The 19317-nt window shown below is 33.0% G+C and overlaps 1 protein-coding gene across 4 annotated transcripts in view; it reads left to right on the forward strand.

Moving 5' to 3' along the window:
• Nucleotides 1-217: 217 nt before the first annotated feature.
• The window catches only part of LOC129746953 (serine proteinase stubble-like), a 140797-nt gene continuing 121697 nt past the window's right edge, over nucleotides 218-19317 (forward strand). For 2 of the 4 annotated variants that reach the window (XM_055740919.1, XM_055740925.1), the window contains exons 1-2: nucleotides 218-325; nucleotides 14187-14886. In XM_055740919.1, coding sequence (XP_055596894.1) covers nucleotides 14574-14886 — 313 coding nt within the window. In that variant the 5' untranslated portion in view covers nucleotides 218-325; nucleotides 14187-14573. Of the gene's footprint in view, nucleotides 326-14036; nucleotides 14115-14186; nucleotides 14887-19317 lie in introns of those variants that run through there. The other 2 variants (XM_055740920.1, XM_055740922.1) reach the window with 2 other exon arrangements.

A 19317-nucleotide genomic window follows, 5' to 3' on the forward strand; every position in this document is an offset into this window, starting at 1 on the left:
CAAAATGTGCGTGCAAGTGAGCGAAAGATTCGACACGGCGAACTTCGACGATGCGATGATCGCGCCTTGGTAGGGTGACCGGGTAGCTAGCAGTTAGGTTGAAAAGTCCGGCTGCGTTTTCGGTCGGTGGGTGGTTTCGGGTGGATGGATGAATGGATGAATGAATGGCGGATGGATTGTAATGATCCCCATCGGGAGTACAATATTGCCATTCGCAGCGTGGACGCGATTCGTTACGGTTCGTTCTAAGGGCATCTAATTGGCGGAAAAAACAATACTACGCTCGATCGGGAAGAAACGAGAAAATCACGCGAAAAACGGTAAGGTTCGTTTCGTCGTGCAGCGTTTAGGTCTTTTTGGCGGACTGAAAAAAAAAATGTGTCGGAAACAATCGGTGTCAAAGTGGGATCCGTTGAAAAATGATTGCACCTTGTTGATAAAAGTGAATTTATCAATGAAAAAATGAATAAAGATGCGATATGGGAATGCATAATTCAATCAGTGCGAAAGTGAAATCGAATTAAGAGACATCGATCGATTTGGCAGTGTCTTCAGAAAAGAAATGACAACAAAAAAGTGTGGAAATGAAAAAAAAAGTCGTTTGCTGCCATTGACCGACCTCAGACCAGGCTGTGTTGACGATATTCCAACTCGGGGATTCGACTAAACATTTGAATATCAGCTGAAATTTATTGAACCTGACGGGCGCTGTGTACGGAATAAAGAGTTGATGGCATGGAGTGCAAGCTCTGCTGGATTATTTAACTGGCTGTAGAGAGGACTTGTTTTTCTCGAATGATTACTTAATGTATTTTATTATTTTTATTTAAAATGTGGTATTGCAGAGAAAGCTGAGAAGATCATAGGAATTCAAGTGAATTTTTTTTTATCATTTGAGAAAAAAATGAAATAGTAACGCAGCTAAACAGGGAATATAAACTGTTTGTGTAGGCAACAAAAATACTAGAATCCCAATTTAACTTTTCAATCATCTTAATGTTTGATAACTACTCACAAAATCTGAACATTGTCATTCAATATTGTAGTGCAAGTAGAAAAGTGTCATGTGAATAACCGAAATAAAAAAAAAGCAAAGTAAATACAATTTTTCATATTTTGTTCACAAACTCTTTGTAAAAAGTCAGTTTATCTAAGAAAAAAGAGCATAAAATTTTCTACACAAGCTTAAAACTGTCCAATGTTAACAAGTTGGTGGAATTCTGTATCCTAAAAAATAACAGAAAATTATTAATAATCAGATTTTGAAACCTGCTAAACTTTTTATGCTATAAGCTAAGCTGTTGCATTTAATCCACGGCTTTAGATTTTATTCGACGGGAACTTCAAATATTGACTGTTTTAAAAAGTACAAAACTTGTCAATAAGTTGATTGAAAATGTTTACTTTATCGATGAATTCATAATGCTTAAACAGGTTTTCAATTTCGTGTGAAACATACAAGTTTATTCTACTTTAAGTTTATTCTACTTTGATATGTCAGTTGAAGCTAGATAAAACACAAAAATTTCACACAGATTAGCAATAGAGTGGTTTCTCTAATTACAAAAGCTTACAGCATTTTTGAATAAACTAAGCAGAACATCATATATAATGTGAACCCGAAAATGAAATTAAAAAAACTCTCAGTAGAACAGTTTTTGAATTACGCAGCAAATACAAAATTTTGGAAAAAAAGTACAATCTCAGACTGCATATCATAAATTTATATTTTGTTTTGCATATTAAAGATGAAAAAATTTGCCTTCAAATATCAGAACTTTATTTTTACATATGTTCCAAAATATAGTTTATGTTAGTGAAAGTGTGATAGAAAAAATAACTTAAAAAGGATTTTTCAAGAGAAAATTTGGTATATTGACAGTTTCAGACTCGATGGTGATATTTCAAAAATATGATTTCCTATAGATCGTTAATTCAAAACAAAGATTTCCAGTGGTTGTTTATAAAAACCGGTTGAAAAACGAAGAAGTTCTGATTATTTTACAGAAATGAATAAAGGAAGGATTAATCAAAAAAACTCACTCGCTCTAGGCCTAAATTAATCATTAACTTTCCAGAAGGTCACATGCCAAATTTATGTAAGACCTGACCATGGGGAGGAGTTACTTGAGTCTCAAGTGTGAATGGGATTTTAAGGAAGCAAAAATTACTGGTATTTTTCTTCATTGATTCATTGCGTTTTACGAATATTTTACTTCAATCCTTAATAAAGACAAATATTTCACCCGAGGACTGCAACACGATTGAACTTAAAACAAAAAAGTTATTGCAGAAACAATCTTTGAAACGCAATAACTTTTCTGTTAAATTTTCAATCGTATTGCAGTCTTTGGCTGAAATATTTGTTCCAATGGAAGATTTAAGACAATATTTTTTAAATGCAATCAGTCAATGTAGTAAAAAATTTATAAAAGTTGTCAATTCGATAGCAAATTTATTCATCTTTAATATGCAAAAAAACTATTAAAAATTTTTGCTTTGCAGTACGAGATATTGGAATATAACAAGCCCTACAACAAGTACAATTTTTTTTAATTTTCCAAAATTTCATATTTAGAGCATATCTTATAAACTATTCCACTGAGGTTTATTTGAATTTTATTTTCGGATTCAGTTCTCGATTTTACATTAAAAATCTGGATCAGTCGATGAAGTTCACAATTTTTTGTGGCATATTTTATGTTCACATCTTTAAAATTGGGAATTTTCTTGAGTTTTTTCAAAGTCAAATGATATTATTGGTTTGTTTTTTAATGTGTGTCATAATTCGAGAATAGTTTTTTGATTAATCATTAATTTGAAAAATTAGAAAATAAAAAAAAAATGATAAGAAAACGCTGAAAAAACTAAATCATGAAATTTTGAACTCAAATAATTTTGAACCCTTTTTCAAACTTATAACAATAAATTACAGAATTCAAAAGAAAATCGTAAACTTTATTATTCAACCCAAATTTTAATGTAAAGTCGAGCGTTGAGTCCGAAAATGAAATTAAAAGAAAATCTCAGTAAAACAGTTTTTGAGTAATGCTCTTAATTTGTAATTTTGGAAAAATATAAAAGGTACTTGCACTTTGATTCAAATATCCCGGACTCCATAACATCAATATTGTTGATATAAGTGAATTTATGATAGAAATAATAATCAACATTGTATTTTTTTAGTAAAAAAATTGTTTTATCGACTGTTTAAGACCCAATGGTAACATTTTTAAAACCATATTTTTCTAAAGTTTAAATTTTGATTTATAACAAAGATCTGTTGGAAATTTAAGAAGTTATGGATATGTCACTTAATTATTATTGTTTGAACAAACATGGTAAATCTCACTCTATTCAAGTCATTAGTATTTTTGCTCCCTTCGAGCAAATTTCCTTGAAATCTGTCTCACGGTTGAGACTCGAGCAACCCCTCTCTATGGACAGATCTTACTTTAATTTGGCACGTAAAGTTCTGGTAAATTAATGATAAATTTAAGATTGAATCGAGTGAGATGTTTATCTCTCCCTATACTAAGATTAGTACTCTGCGGTTTGTTAAATTATTTAAAAATGCAAACATAACTAACTTCTTCAATTTCCAACCAATTTTGATTAAAAGTCACTTTGAATCTTTGTTCTGGATTGAAAATATAATATTTAATATTTAATATTTATATTTCCTAAATGATACTATCAAGTCTTATACTGTCGATAAACCTTATTTTTAAATACAATTTTCAATCTTTTTTTTATCATTAATTCAAATACTCCACTTTTGATCATACGCACACAATGAAGTTCAGATAATCGATAGCAATTTCAATCATCTTCAATAAGCAGAAAAAAATAATTTCCAATTGATTTTATGAAGTACGAGATATTTAATCCAAGTGCAAGCGCTCGATTTCACATAAAAATTGATACTATTCTGAATATCTAGTTAAAAATTATATAAGCTTTTTAATCATCGACTATTCAACCAAAAACAAAAAAATCGAGAAAATAAATTCTCCCAAATGAGAAAGTAACGAACTAGTTCTAAGAATAATATAAAAAAATATCGACCAAACATAAAAAGACAAAAAAAAATTTTTTTTTTTGATTCCATACTGGTTTTGATTCGAATAAAAATATGAAAGTCTTTATTTTGAATTACAGAAGACAGAGTAAAAAATTGTATTATTTATCTGTCCTTATTCATTCAAATAGCTTTTTTCATAAAAAGAAATAGAATATTTTTCATTATCATAAAATTTGTTGTGTTTTTTCCATTTCAAGTTTGTTTTTGTTTTATAATCAATAGAAAGTTTATCATTTATGTTAACAAACTGAGAAACAAATTGCAATCTCAATAAGGCAGAATATTTTTGATAGAGCCCATGAAAAAAATGTAGCTTGACCAAAAGGAATCTTTGATTCTGTGGTTTACTTGAGTTCATTTAAGATCCATGTATTTCAATAAATGTTCGCCTAAATTTAAAACATGGTCAGAAGTTTTGTTTCTTCCAACCAAGTTTTTAAAATAAGACTCATGATATTATCGACAATTTTATACAGTTATTTTCATCCTACATAACCTTGACTATTTTTGTGCTCTTTTTTATTCAGCATTTAGAATTTCTTATAAACTTCAGTAACAATTCATCATAATCCCAATTTCTGCGAATAGAATTTAAATTAATTTAAAAGTTATCAATACATTGAGCTTCGATTTTCTGAGTTCACTTTTAAATTACAATGAAAAATGAGCATCGTTTCTCAGCCTGCCAGACGCCATGCTTCTATGTAGCGGGCCGGACAAATGCAGGCTATTTTAACTAAAAACTTGGCAAATTCCGGGCATTTGATTTTAAAATTTTCGACCAAAATTGGGGAATATCCGAGGAAATTTAGTCAAAACCTAGGAATTCTTTATCAAAAATTTTAAAGTGGGAAAAAAGTCTTTTTCATCATAATTTATCAGCCGATTTTAAATCGTAGTTTAGGTTTCCAAAAAATCTTCCATAATTATTATTATGAAACTTGCTCAAATAATATCGTTTCGGACGCATGACTTAAAAATTTTTCAAATATGATTTTTCTATTAGCTTGATTTTAGAATGAAAATGAGATTAAACCCGGGCCAGATTGAGGCTTTTCCAATGAAATCCGGACAACCATGCCGGACTGAACTTTTCCCTAATTCCATATTTAATATCCGTGCAAACCCGTAAAAAACTGGGTAATCGGGCAACTTTACTCTATGCCATATTTCTGCTCTTATTTGGTTTACTATAAAGGGGACGCTAAACGAGCCTCAACTTTGTTTGAACATGTTCCATTGTTTGTTCTAGACAAACTACAAATTCCGTTAATTACGTTCGTTTATTTCTACCTTTTTTGCAAATGCATCGATTGCTCTACAAATTTGGTTTCTAACTTAAGCCTAATTTCCTTTGAAGATCATAAGATGATTAGAGATACGACCAAAAAAGTTATCAAGATAAGAGAAAGGTTCTTCGAACGGTAAAACCTCCTTGTTGTTCCTTTCGGTGTAGGTTTGGAAAACTCTAGAGATGCACATACAGTTCGAACCGTAAAAAATGCGAAAGTCGGTCATCAAAATTTCGAAAAAAACATCAGAGATGGAAATTTCCTTAGAATTGACAATTTGATGAGAGAATTTACAGGCCCACGCAAAAACCAACGCCCATATCAAATAATCGAGGAGATTGAAATTCAGACTGCTTGGACGCCAAAGGTCCTTCGGTTAAAACTTCAAATTCTCCTCTAACCAAGTGTGGGTTCGATTCGGGGTATGGACAGGCTTGTAAGTGGTCACCATCGTTTGAATTTTTCCGGAGACAACCACCACACATCGTTCGTGACAATCGTGGAGAGCGCAATCGTTTGATCGGCGAGCAAAAAAATGTCAAATGAAATTTTGATCTTTTTTGTGGTTAGTCGTTTGACTTTCATCCCTCTTGCGTAGATAATCGAGAAAATCATTCCACATTGTTCGACCAACACATCCAAACGTCACCCGGCGCTGCAGAGGCTGCAGAGTGGCGATTTTTTTTTTTTCAACAGGAGGGAGTGAATAGAAAACATTGCATTTGCTTATTGAGTCTGTAAGTTCTGCTGCGTGAAAGAGATAGGCGATGTCGTAAACTGTCGGGAATTATGGTCGTTTGACCATCAAATTATCCCTCTCGTGTACCAAGACACGAAATTTCGTTCGACAATCACACAAAGAAGAATGAATGTCGTTTCGTTTGATGGTAGTCGACTGTTCAGCTAGTTTTCGGTCGCATTCGTTTGATGGCACGAACAATGATACTGATAAAAGCAGGCTGTGCGACTGTCAGAGAAAATGTCGATGGTTTACAAGTCTGGGTATGGATGGGCTCCTTCTTGTTGGAGAACTACTTCTCGGGTTCACCAAAGTTTACCCGAATCCACAGAAACACTTGATTCTTCAAAATGTCTATGTGGACTTCAGTAGGTATTAACTTCTACTCCATCTTTTCTGAATACAGGAGGCATCTTCAATTCATTCTAAGCAACCGTTCCGAATATCATGACTCCGGTGAGATGCTTAGTAGTAAACTTGAATTTCACATCCTCTGGAATCAGACACCAAATCATCCGAAAAAAAGTTTCTCGTCTGAGAACATAACGATCAGCTGCTTCTTCTTAAACTTGCTACGCTTTGCTTTTGCCTTGGATAAAGCATTTAAACTATCTTTGACCAAATTTTCCATGAAAGAATTAGAGATATTCGCTTCCTTTGGCAGCCTCTGGATTCCGCTCCATTTACGTCGTACCCAATTTTACAACTTTTACAGTGCGTGCCGACCATGGACTTCCACTATTCGGCTTCCTTTGACTTGGCCCATCATAGAGAGAATGTTTAACGCGGTAAACAGTTGCTAGATGCCATTTCTGAGCTCACAGCTCACATTGTACTGCTGCATTCTTTACACCAATCGACAAATTGAGGTTAGAGCTAATACGCCTAAAAAAAATTCCTCCTAAACCGCCAAAAACAACCCAAAACTGGTCATGATTATTCTGAAAAAATCTTTTAAAAAAACTTCGTTTTTGGAGAAAAAAAATAAATTTTACAGCTTCTGGGTTCCAGTTTCTTGATTTTGCGAATAAAGTTAAACAATTCGGGCAAAATCAGGGCAACCGAGTTGGACTGAACTTTCCCTAAATTTAGTATCACATATCAGGGCAAGTCCGGGTAAAACGTTGCAACCTTGCAACTTTAGTCATACTGTTCCTCATTTGTACCCTTAATAAATTTTCTTCCGTTGTAAGATGATACTTACAGCTTTTAAAGGAAATGTGTGAAATTAAGTCTTGGATGTACATTGTTTTTCAATATTGTAGAACATAATAGGAAGGTGTTAGAAAGGTCCTTCGAAAACAGTATTTTCGTTATATCTTTTCAGGGTGATATTTAATCAAAGATATTTGTTAGAAAATATTTTAGCTAACCGTTATGCGCGTCTTTTGTGGAAAGAGGATTACCAACATTTTGTTCTATATGTATGTTGGACCCACCAGTGCATTACATTTACAAACGAAAACAGCATACCGTTGAAAAATCGTGAGTTCCTTGCATTTGCAAGCAATAAATATATATAGTTTTTTTTTTAAATTATAGAGTGAAGCAGCCCCTCTCCCAATATTCAAGTGGGAGGGTCCATCATATGTAATAAATAATCACACATCTTGGTTTATCACTGATGAAAATTACCCTGGGTGTGTCCTGGCAAATTTTGTTTCATGTTTCCATTATTTTAAATTGGGGATCCCCCTTCTTTGATGGAAGGGGCTTTTGTGTACTCTAGATCATCCTTAAATGCAAATGTTACATTTTCACAAAACGTGATGAGAACCACTTGTCAATTGAATGTATTAAAATGAATTTTTTTGTATTTTCTGATTTTTTTGTATTGGAGCCCTCCCTCTCCTAGATGGGAAGGACTCAAAACTTCACTGGAACAATTGTTTATTCGAGAAACAACTGCATGCCAAATTTCACATCAATCAGTCCAGAAGCTTCAGAGTTCTTGAAGAACACAGATACAAATTGTATCTTTTTTTCTGGAGATTTTAGCGATTTTTACTGAATTTCAATCAACGATATTTAGGCGTTTGAAAACACATATCTTCAGATTTTTGATATTGTGAAGATTCTAATATGAACTTTCAAATGCAATCAACGTCAAAATATTCAATTGGCTCCATTTCAACATTTGCTCATTTTCAACATAAATTGCTGTAACAGCCGACTAGCTCAACCGGTCTGTTCTTCTCAGGATCGGCTACACTTGTCTGGGGCAGACTCTCGACCACGATAACGGTCACTCAACAGACTTTGGTAGAACAAAAATAGAATGAGATTTCGGATTGACGTGCATAAAGGGGAAAATTTACATTTTATACATATATTGGGGGTTTCAGTGTAGCAGGATAAGGGTCAATATACGGCGTTAGGGTACGGATGTGTGCTGAGTTGATCATACCTGGTAGTGACTTCGGAACACGTGGGCCTTCCTGTTGCTTCCAGTGGTAATGGCGGACACAGAACCAACACAGGGGCTTCCGGCGACGGGTGACTGGCGGACCCTCGATTCGTATGACCGGGAATTGAGCTGCAGCGATCGACTTCTTCCTGGATTTGATGACCAGTGGTTATTTGGCGTAGCGATTCCTGTGGTGACGGAGGAATTCCTGACACGTGGTCGGTTGTTCTCGAGGAGACTTCTGGGTTACTCCGCAACGGAGCAACGACACCTGAGCCCTCACGGCTGGTAAACTCCGGATCTTGAGGACCGCTGTCCCTGGCCTCCTGATCAATCTGCCGGACCACGAGGTGTTCGTGATGATGGTTCACGACACCCGGATGCGCGCGTTCGTATCTATGACCGATTTTGCTGACGGTCTCAAACTTTCTGCCAGTGCCCAACTCCTTCCGTGTTCTTTTCCCTCTTTTCCGCCCAGTGCTGGATGTGTTTTCACAACATCAGCCTTCAATACTGACCAGGGGGATGGCAATCTGGTTCTTCTTGCAAACAAGAATCTTTTTCTTTTTGTCTATCCATCAGAATAAACGTTTATGGTATTTTCCTCTCAAAGCAGTACAGAGTTGAAAAAGTCAAAATTTCAACCAATTAGGAACCAGAATGATTGATGTGTTAGTGTGCAATCATTCATAATTCACTAGGATTTGACATCTAGTCCGGTTCCTTGACAGCAAAATGTCAGGTTTGTTCTGGGCCCACAAAATCGTGGGCCCGTAATTTTGATGGTTGTCAAAGGATAGGGATGTCACCCCCCTATACTGACCCATACCGCAAAAGGGAAACAAAAAAGGATAATGGAAGGGATTGGAAAATACACTGAAAAAAACTAAAAACTACCACGTCAATCAACAACAACAAAAATTTGTTACACTGTTTGGTGACATTGCCTAATAACTTCAAAACAGAAAAAAGATGCGCATGATGGTAATTTAAAATCTTGTCAAAAAAATATTTTCAATAAAATATCACCCTGAAAAGGTATAACGAAAAAACTGTTTTTTTGTAGGATCTTCCTAAAATTATGAAAACAAATTGCCATAAAACTTTTATTTCTAGAGATAAATGTATGATGTCTTTGACAAAGTTTCATAATTTATTATGTTTAACAACATTGAAGAACAATGGAGGCCTCTATCTTGTCACACTTAGAAAATAATTTTCATATCTAAGAAAATTCATGAACCACTTTAAAATTATTTCATTTAAAATGATCGCCTAAAGTTGTTGTGAAAGTTTGTCTAAGACAATAAATGCTTCAAACCAAAAGGAAAAAGGAAAATAATTATTTCCCGCCAAATTTCATTTCTGGACCACTGTGCAGAGGCTGATAGGTTTTTTTTTTAACTCGGTGCGGTACAGGAAAACCTCGATCGCACATTCATATATTGTTCATACTAAACTTATCAATAATATTTGCTGCCCAACCAAGAGGTTCGTCCCTACTGGATTGGGACAGGTTTGACCCATCTCACTCCCTTTCAACTGTTCGAAACAAATATCCTGAGAAATACCTACTCATAAAACTGAAGATTTAAGTAACGGAAGCTAGAAAAATGATACGATTAAGTTTACACTTAAATTATATAGCAAAATGATGGCATTTTTATGTTACACTTAATTTGAATTACAAATTATATTTTCCGCTCACGCCATGCCTTTGACGTTAAAAGACATTGTTTTACAAAGAAAAAAAAACAGTGAAAAAATTAACTTGAACCTAAACAATGTAATGGCCAAACATCTAATAAAAAATTTTAGCAATAAAATGTGAAATTTAGTCTAAAAACCAAATTTGTAGAGCAATCGGTTCATATGCATAAAAATAAGAGTAAAAAAGTGGATTTAAACGAATTCGAAAAATAAGGGCCATCCTATTGTGTTTAGTTAACGCTTCAATAAACGCAAGCCATAATATAATCCTCTTACCCTTAAAGATCTCATAGATCTTGGTCAAAACAGAAGAAAACCTGTCCCTGTTGTTATGATTCACTTGTTCCCTTGACCGCAGGCAGAGTCGTAGAGGACTGTAGAGGACGTCGTTCATTGATAGATAGGTACTACCGTGCTAGAGTGGCAGGTGTCTGAATCGACTCATAAAAGTGAAACAAAAGAAAGGTGGTGCCAGGGAGGCACAACGCTTATGTTTTATTGCCTAAATCCATACACGAAACGCGCCGAGCATGAGGAGGACCAGATCCCGGTAGTAGCTGGTCCATCCGCCCTCTGAAGCCGGCAATCCGCGTGGTGCCGTAACACGTAACATTGCCATCAGCAGACCCGTCGAACCAGCCAGTCAACCAGCTAGTCCAGTGGTCGGCAACCTTTTGAGTCGGAAGAGCCAAAAACCTCAAATTTTCAAAATTGCAGAGTTTTAAAGAGCCACATTAAAGATTCATTGTTTTTGTGTTTAATAAAAAAAAAAATCAAGATATATGAACGATCAATGAACATTTACGAAAATAATTTAAAAACCATTGGAAATTTTTCTAACGCTTGGATTTTTTTTTTCGATCTGTTTTTGTTTACCATTAAGTATATTGATTTTCTTCTGGATCGTCATCTTTTTTAACATGGTTTGATTGTATATCATATTATATCGTTTTTAACGTTGACAAATATCGAGTCATGAAATTTTTAAGTGCATATATAGCTTAAATGAATACTTTGCACGAAGTTATTGTGAAAGATTTGAAGCAGAATATTTATAATTTGTTCGGCAAAGAAAAGCTATTAAAATAACGAAGTAAAAGGAATTTTTTTTTTTAAATTATCAAGCTTTTTTAAGACATTCCCTAGTTTTAGCTAATCCTTTCAAAAATGTAGAAGTATGAGATAAAATTCAACTAAAATTTATGTAGTCAAAAATTTTAAGCTTCAATAATTATGCTCTTGACAACTGATAGAATTTTAAAAATTCCTGACATCTAAATAGCAAACGTGTCTTCAGATTTATATGGATCTGGAATTGAATGAAAATATAATATACAATGTATCGAATTGCATATACATTGTATATTATTCATCAATGCTTGCTTAACCTTAGATTATTGGAAAAGAATGTGGATTGACCAGTATAAATCTGTAATAATGAAATTTTGTAGTTTTCATAAAAAAAATCGTGACAAAAAATTTAAAAAAAAAACAGTACATTTGAACTGGCAAAATCAGTTCAAGATATTCTCAAAGTTTCAATACTAAAATTGGTAAAAATAAATCAACGGTGATTAATTCTTAATTGAAAATGACAAAAAAAAATTGTCCGTTCTTGAAACTTTGTTCAAATTTTGTGTGCTTTCGGTTAATAGTGGCTGCACGCAGCACACTTGAAATTTTAAATATTAAAAAAAACTGCTTCGGGGTGAAGATGTCAATTTAGATTGATAACAAATATTTAGCCTGTGATTAAATATTTGAATGGATTTTCAATATTGAAATTTTCGTTCGTTGTCAATGCTGATTCGAGTTTGAAAAGTTGTCAACCTTTAATTTGTAACTCTCAATTCTTAGTTTTGTAATTTTGTATTTGAATTGCATATGTCTATTTACTTTTTTTTAATCCGTTATTTATCGAGTAAGCTTTCCAGTATTTTCTGTACGCATCCAGACCGGACATTGAGTTTCTAAATTTAAACCTTAAAACCGATTAATATCCGGGAAAATTCAGCCAAAATCTACGTATTTTCCATGAAGAGGCATGAAAAAGCTAAAAAATAAACACGTGAAAAATTATTTTTACCAAGGAACATCAGCGGCGTTCAAATCTGTTTTTACTATTTCAAAAAAATGCATCCGAATTTATTTCGCTAAAACAAGTTGAAAATTTAGAATTTCGTAAAAATTGTGAAAAATCCTGGAGAAACCCGAGCCCTTTTCCTCGATATCTGGGCAAACGGACCGGACCTGGCATCTCCCAATTTGTTTTTTAAAAATCTGGCCAAGACCCTTGACTTGACTCAGAACTGATGCCAAAATCTCAAATACTTATACCAGGTTCAGAATTCTGCAACAGTTTTTCAAAATTTTCCCACTCGTTGATTGAAACTCAGTTCTTTATATTAAATTTTAAATGAGTTTGAATTCATTCCGGAAATACTGATTCCATACTGTCAAAATAATTGAATTTCTGTTTTAATATTTTTGATTCTGTATCTAGTTAAGATTTTTGATTTGAAATTCGAACAATCATTGGAAATTTTTAAAAGATAGATAATGTTTCGAGATCCTGGCTCATGCATATCATACAAAATTTGATCCATGAATTTCAAAATGCATATGTATTTTAAAAATTTCAATGATAATTTTCAGAATTTGTAAAAAAAAAAGAATATTAGAAACAGCCCTGAGTATTTGTTTCGTTTTAAGATTCGAAATTTCAAAACATCAAAATTTTAAATATAGATGCATGGTTGAGGGCTCTGAAACATATTTCCCATTTTGGTTAATTATTTAATTCTGATTTGGAATTAAAATTTAGAAAAACGTATTGAAATTCGGAAACAGATTCAAAATTCAGTTTTTGAATGCAGGTTCAGAATTCAGATTTAGGATTGATATTTAAGTTCCGAATCAGATGGTAAATGAGTTTTACAATCAACATAAAAATATCAAGATGACTATTCCATTGAGATACTCAAATGACAAGAGATTGCAAAATTATAATGGTAACGTTATTTCATAATTTCAACTGACGATCACAAATATTTTGCTTGAACAAATTTGATTTTATTTGGAAGTTTGATTTATAAAAAAATAAACGGATTTCTATTTATGAAAAGCCATGTTTTGGAATTGATTTAAAATGAAGAGTTTTGCCGATAAAGAAAAATGTAATCTTCACGTAAAAAAAAATGCAGGAAATTTCAAATTTTGTCTGTGTATTGATAAGTTTCAGATATTCAAATTTTGAATTAAAATTTTGAATATGGATTTGCAAGAATGAAAGGCAAAATTTTGATGTTCTAAGATTTTGAAAATTTCAACTGATCAATTTTCAAAGAGAGCAAAAAAAAATGTACGTTTTTTGGAATTAAATAATCTGATGATAATTTATTTTGTTGTTTTAAAACAACAGTTATTTTTAAGATTTACGATAAATGGTAAACTAATTCTTGATTTCAAAATCAGTAAAAAGCAAAAAAATGTAAAGTTTGGCTTCTAAAAATGCTATCTTGCCATTTGGTCCTTTCCGCTTTTCCTACAGGAGATGCAATTTTGAAATTCTGTTCAAGACCTATGAAAATCTGTGTTTTAGGTCACAAGACTCAACTATCGCTTTAGCATGGTTTTATAAATATTTGATTCAAAAATATATAGGTAATATTAGTGCAGTTAACTAAAGAGCCGCAGCTGTACATCAAAAGAGCCGCATGCGGCTCGCGAGCCGCAGGTTGCCGACCTATGAGCTAGTCAGTTAGCAGCTTCAGTGAATGGGCCTGGTCGTTGTTTCGTGGCCGCCGCGAAGTGATAGCGAGAGTGATTACGCGATCGTCTGGTTTAACCAAGAAGGGGGACAGAAAGGAAACACTGGAAGAGGTCGGTTGATCTTCGGCAGCCGAAGACGACGACGGGTGATTTTACAATCTTTCGTTTACTTACTTGGGCTAGGTTACGTGTTGGTGGAGTGAAGTGGTGGATTCACCACGCGACTCCGAAAGGCAGGTCGGGATTGTCTGAATTTCGGGTGAACACACATTGTTGATCACACAAAGTATAGGTACCCACGCACGGAAAGTGAAAGAACCGGTTCTCACCCGAACCCAAAACACAATCAAGTTTAGTGTTTAGCATAACCTACACGCGACGACTCGGCTGATCATGTGCATCGGAAGATCGTGACAATTCGTGCAGGGAGCCAAAGCTCAACAGCTGATGAGTTTCGGAGTGCTAACGACGAAGACAACGACGGGAAGCTTGCGTGTCTATTACAAGCCGAAGAAAGGTACACAAATTGTTTGACAATCGACCAAAACATCAGAAACAGAAAAAAATACTATGAATGGCGTGCAGTTTTTGCGGCAGGGCGTTTCTCAACCAATTTATGCTGCTGCTGCTGCTGGACGACGCCGGCGGTGGTCCATTGATCGATTGTTTGCCATGGTTGGGGGATGGACGTGGATGCTGACGTTGCTAGGATGTTGCGTCGCGGTATCGATTGATCGTGAGTGGCCCGGGTCGGCGTCGTCGTCAGGAAGCGGTGGTAGCTTTAATCGTTATTACAACGATGTGATCGAGAAGGATGATTTGCGAGGAACCATCAACCGACAGCTGCCGAAGCAGGGCAAATTTTTCGAGGAATTCGATCGGAGTGAGTATGAAATGATTTATAAATTAAATCCAGTTATGAATGTTAACTCAAAAATTCACCGTAATAGGAAACCGTGGTATTATTCATTTTTATGCTCAATACATGGGAAAAAATAGAGACAATCGCTTTATTTGCATATTTTTCTACATATATTATCAAAATAGTTTCCTAAAATTTCTTATTTTTTTATCAACGCATTTTTCCACAATAAGATGATTTTTTTCATTTTAATTTATATTTTCTGCCTTCAAGACAGCTGAATAAAACATTGAACCATTTAAAACCGCTGGAAACAACACAGGTTCACAATTTATAGATTAAATTTATATGCTTTTTCTTTGTAGTATTATACACAAAATATAATTTCCCCTCTTCAGATTTTTGTGGACTAATAAAAGCTTTATGAAGTTCTCCAGAAATTGGATTACATTACGAAAAACAAATTAAATTACCAATCTAAATTCTTCAATCATTTTTCAAGATCTCAATATTTCTGTGTTAATAAGGATATTGTTTTGCTTCAATTTGGTTTTCCGTCTCATGATATGACCTGATGAATTATATTCCTCCAACTCACTCGGGCAATCCACATTCGCCAGATCACGCTCCATTTGGTCTAACTACCTCGCTCGTTGCGCCCCTGCTCGTCTAGTTCCTATCGGATGGACAGCAAACCCCTGTTTTGCAGGACTATCGTTTTCAAATTTCAGTCAATAAACAGGAACGTGAATATCTGGTGAAAAAACGTTCATTCTGAGAAAGCGAATGGTTGGGGGGGGGGGGGGGGTGTGCTGTTGCAAATAAGTCTTCAATATTTGCTGTACCCTGCTCCTCCTTCTCCCCTTGATTTTCATGCATTTCAAAGTTAGAGTTATTATTTCTGAAATATATAAAATTAGAATAGTAGAGATTTTTTAATAATTTCTCTCAATTTTCTTATTTTAATATCCTTTAATTCATTCGTTTGTAAAACAATCTGCGCATTTTTTTTTCTTTATGTACAATTATTTCCAAATTTATTGTATGATTTTTAAATATAATAAAAAATGAAATAAAAGATTAATTTTTGATAGTTGAAATTATTCTGTCTGAAAAGTCTCAATTCATTCCGATTTGAATAATCAAAGCGTGATTTTAAGAATGGATTTTCTACATAAAATTAAAAACTAGAATTCTGCTGGGAACTTATGAAAAAACTGAAAACATGGGTACATTTTTAGTGCCTTTGTTTCAAACACTGATTTTGAAAATTTTTTCAGAAAGGGGTTGGCTCAATTAGCGGCACGTTATCCAAACAATCGGGAAAATTGAGCCAAAATCTTAGAATTTTGTTTTACTTACAAAAAGAGTGCACAATTTGTTTAAGATCTAATTATGTCTATTTTCAAAAATAAACCGGAGACAAAAGCTGATAGGAAAAAAAAAATATATTTTGAATTTAGCTTAAAAGTTAATAAGTAAAATAATTTTTAACATTCCTTGCATCTTGAAATTTTTTAACCAATTTGCCTTGTATTATTCGTGAATATGTATTTTGAGTTCAGGAGATGAATTGAAATGTATATCGCCCAAGCACAAATTATTTCAAATTAAACAGCACCATTAAATACTTATTTTTTCATCTTGGCTCTGAAAAGTTTAAACACACACAACAATCTTTTGTTGTTAGAATATTTGTTTTTGACGCTCTTAATTGAATCGGATTCAAAACATAATAATGATTTATAAATTTCTCAATGTAATTCTTTTGAATTTCAATACAAATTTTTAATAATGGTAAATTAAGGGTGAGAAAATTGGATCATAAGAAATATTACTTTGATTCAACACCTTATGTATTATTTTGCAATCTATTCAACAGAGTAAAATTTCAGTTCTGATACTTAATTAAAAGTTCTTATTTTTATTTGAATTTTTTGTAAGAAGGTAAGATAAGCTCTTTAATTTGAATTAAAAGATTCATTTAGATGCTTTGTTATGATTCTACATTAATGATTTTCCCTTGATTTTGAAAATATCGTGGGACACACAAAAACGGTAATAGAAAAAAATATTTTAAAAAACATTCAAACGACATTGATAAATGCTGTACCAGATGTTTGAAACTTTATTATGAATTATATAACAAAAAATATATTTTCATAATTTTAATCGTATTTTGGCTCAGAACAACATTCGCATTAGAAATATTTTCTCAAAAACCATGTTTTTTTCAGTTTTTCGCATAAGAATGAATACTGTTGGTGCAAACTATGAATCAGTATTAAAATTAGTTTGATTTGGCGCAATATATAGGTACAGCGGGACAACGAAGCTCCATTTCCGGTAAAAACTTACCATAATAAATACCTAAGCAAACGAAATTTGTTTTGTGTGCGAAAGAATAATCAAATTTTTATTAATTTTAGAAAGTATGTCGTTCGATTTGAGTTTATTCTCAATTTCTTAAATTAATTTTTTTAAATATTTTTTTGTGATATTCTGAAAATTGAATGTTCTTCTTAAAGAAATCGTCTAGTAAGCTATCTTGCTATCTTAAACAAAGGGAAATATTTTTGGATGCATTCTATTAAAAAAGGTTATTTTGTAGTTTGTGTAAAAAAATTTTAGCTCCTAATTTGAAATATTTTTATAAACCATTTTGAACATGAATGAGAAACACAACCAAAGGATATAAAATTTAGAGAAATAAAATGTTTTTGCTTCTTCAATGTTAAACAAATCTATTGTTATTTTGTTACTTCATGAAACAAAATCAAAAATCGAACATCGTTATCATAGAAAAAGTGGCAACCATGTTTCAAAGAAAGATTAGAAAGTACAATTGCCAGTGGAGTCCTAATTTTTTGCAGTGCCTACAGGAAAATTGATCATTCGTTATGGAATTTTTTTTTTGTAAATTCTTTATTTGAAATGGCTCATACCTTTAGGCTTTAAGGAGCCAAACTCGTTTTGTTTGATTACAATTGTGTGCTTATGTTATGGAAATTTATGGCAATGTAAATTTCTTACCATAGAAGCAAATAAAAGACCTAACGCCTTTTTTACATTTTGTTTGTTGGTTGGTCCAAACGTTTCGAGCTACTTTTGGCGTTTCGCTCCTCCTCAGTGAACCTTAAAATTGAATTTATTTATTGTATAATTTTCCATTTTACAAAAGCTAATTATCTTACTTTATCTAGCGATCGTCGTACTGTTATTTGCTGTCTGTTGTTTGTTTTTGATATTATGTTTACATTGATCTGTCAGTGTCTTGATCTTTGGTAAAGTGGAATTGTATGCTGATTTGAAATTGATTGAATCTTTTTGTTTGTTAACAACGTCGTTGTCGCCTCAAATTTCAATGTGAAACATTTCTGCACATATTCTGGTGTTGTATTTCGATACTTTTTCCAAAATTTTGGTATTTTTGATATCAAAAACATGACCTTACTCGATACTATGTTGTGCAAGTCCGGTTCCTCCTATTTTATTGGTTTAACCATCGTTTTTATGTTGTTCCAATCTTTTATGTAAGAATTGACTTGTTTCTCCAATGTAGGATTTTCACATCCTCCACATTGTAAAATGGAAAATTATACAATAAATAAATTTCATTTTAAGGTCCAATGAGGAGGAGCGAAACGCCAAAAGTAGCTCGAAACGTTTGGACCAACTGGCAAGTATTTTCGTTTTAATTTTCGCCGAAAAAAGTCGATGAAAACAACAAACAATTCATCGCGGCGATTAACCAGTTAATCAACTTTTTTACATTTAGCAGGGCCAAGATCTTTTGATCCATGAAATATAATAAAAAGTTCTAAAATCTGAAGAATATTGCAAATCACATGTTTCCGTACATATTTAGTCCATGACAATAATCTCGTTTTCTTCTATATAAAATAGATACTGCATGGGGAAAGCAAAGGCATCAACGAAAAAAATAATAGTCGTATTATTTTAGTTTAACAACCTTCTTAATTTTTTTTTCAAATTTGTCATCTTCCTAAAATTCAAAAGAAAACGAAGAATTTCAAACATGAAAAGTTGAAGCAGATAAAAGAATCAATAATATGAACTAATAAAGTTTCATTAAGTTGAGAACCCAAAATTTGATGGTGAAAAAAGTCCAATTGATTCTGTTTATTTTTCGGAAACAAAAATATGACTTGCGCTGCCGATCGCCTTGGCAAATGAGCAGAATACAATGCACATATTGAATTTAAAATCAATACTTTTCTTAATTTTAAGTGCCAATATGGAACCAAAGCTCTCATTTTTACAGATATTATCATTTTTTCACAGTATCTGACCTTCTATTTTAAGAATTTTAAACTTGTTTTTTGATTTGCTTGAAATCGAACAACAAGACTTACCATAAAAAGTACATGTGAATTATTTATATCGAAAATTCGTTATTCGTTGCTCGTATATGAATACTTTAGCTGTGAG

This window comes from Uranotaenia lowii, chromosome 2, assembly GCF_029784155.1.
Source record: "Uranotaenia lowii strain MFRU-FL chromosome 2, ASM2978415v1, whole genome shotgun sequence".
Lineage (NCBI taxonomy): Eukaryota > Metazoa > Arthropoda > Insecta > Diptera > Culicidae > Uranotaenia > Uranotaenia lowii.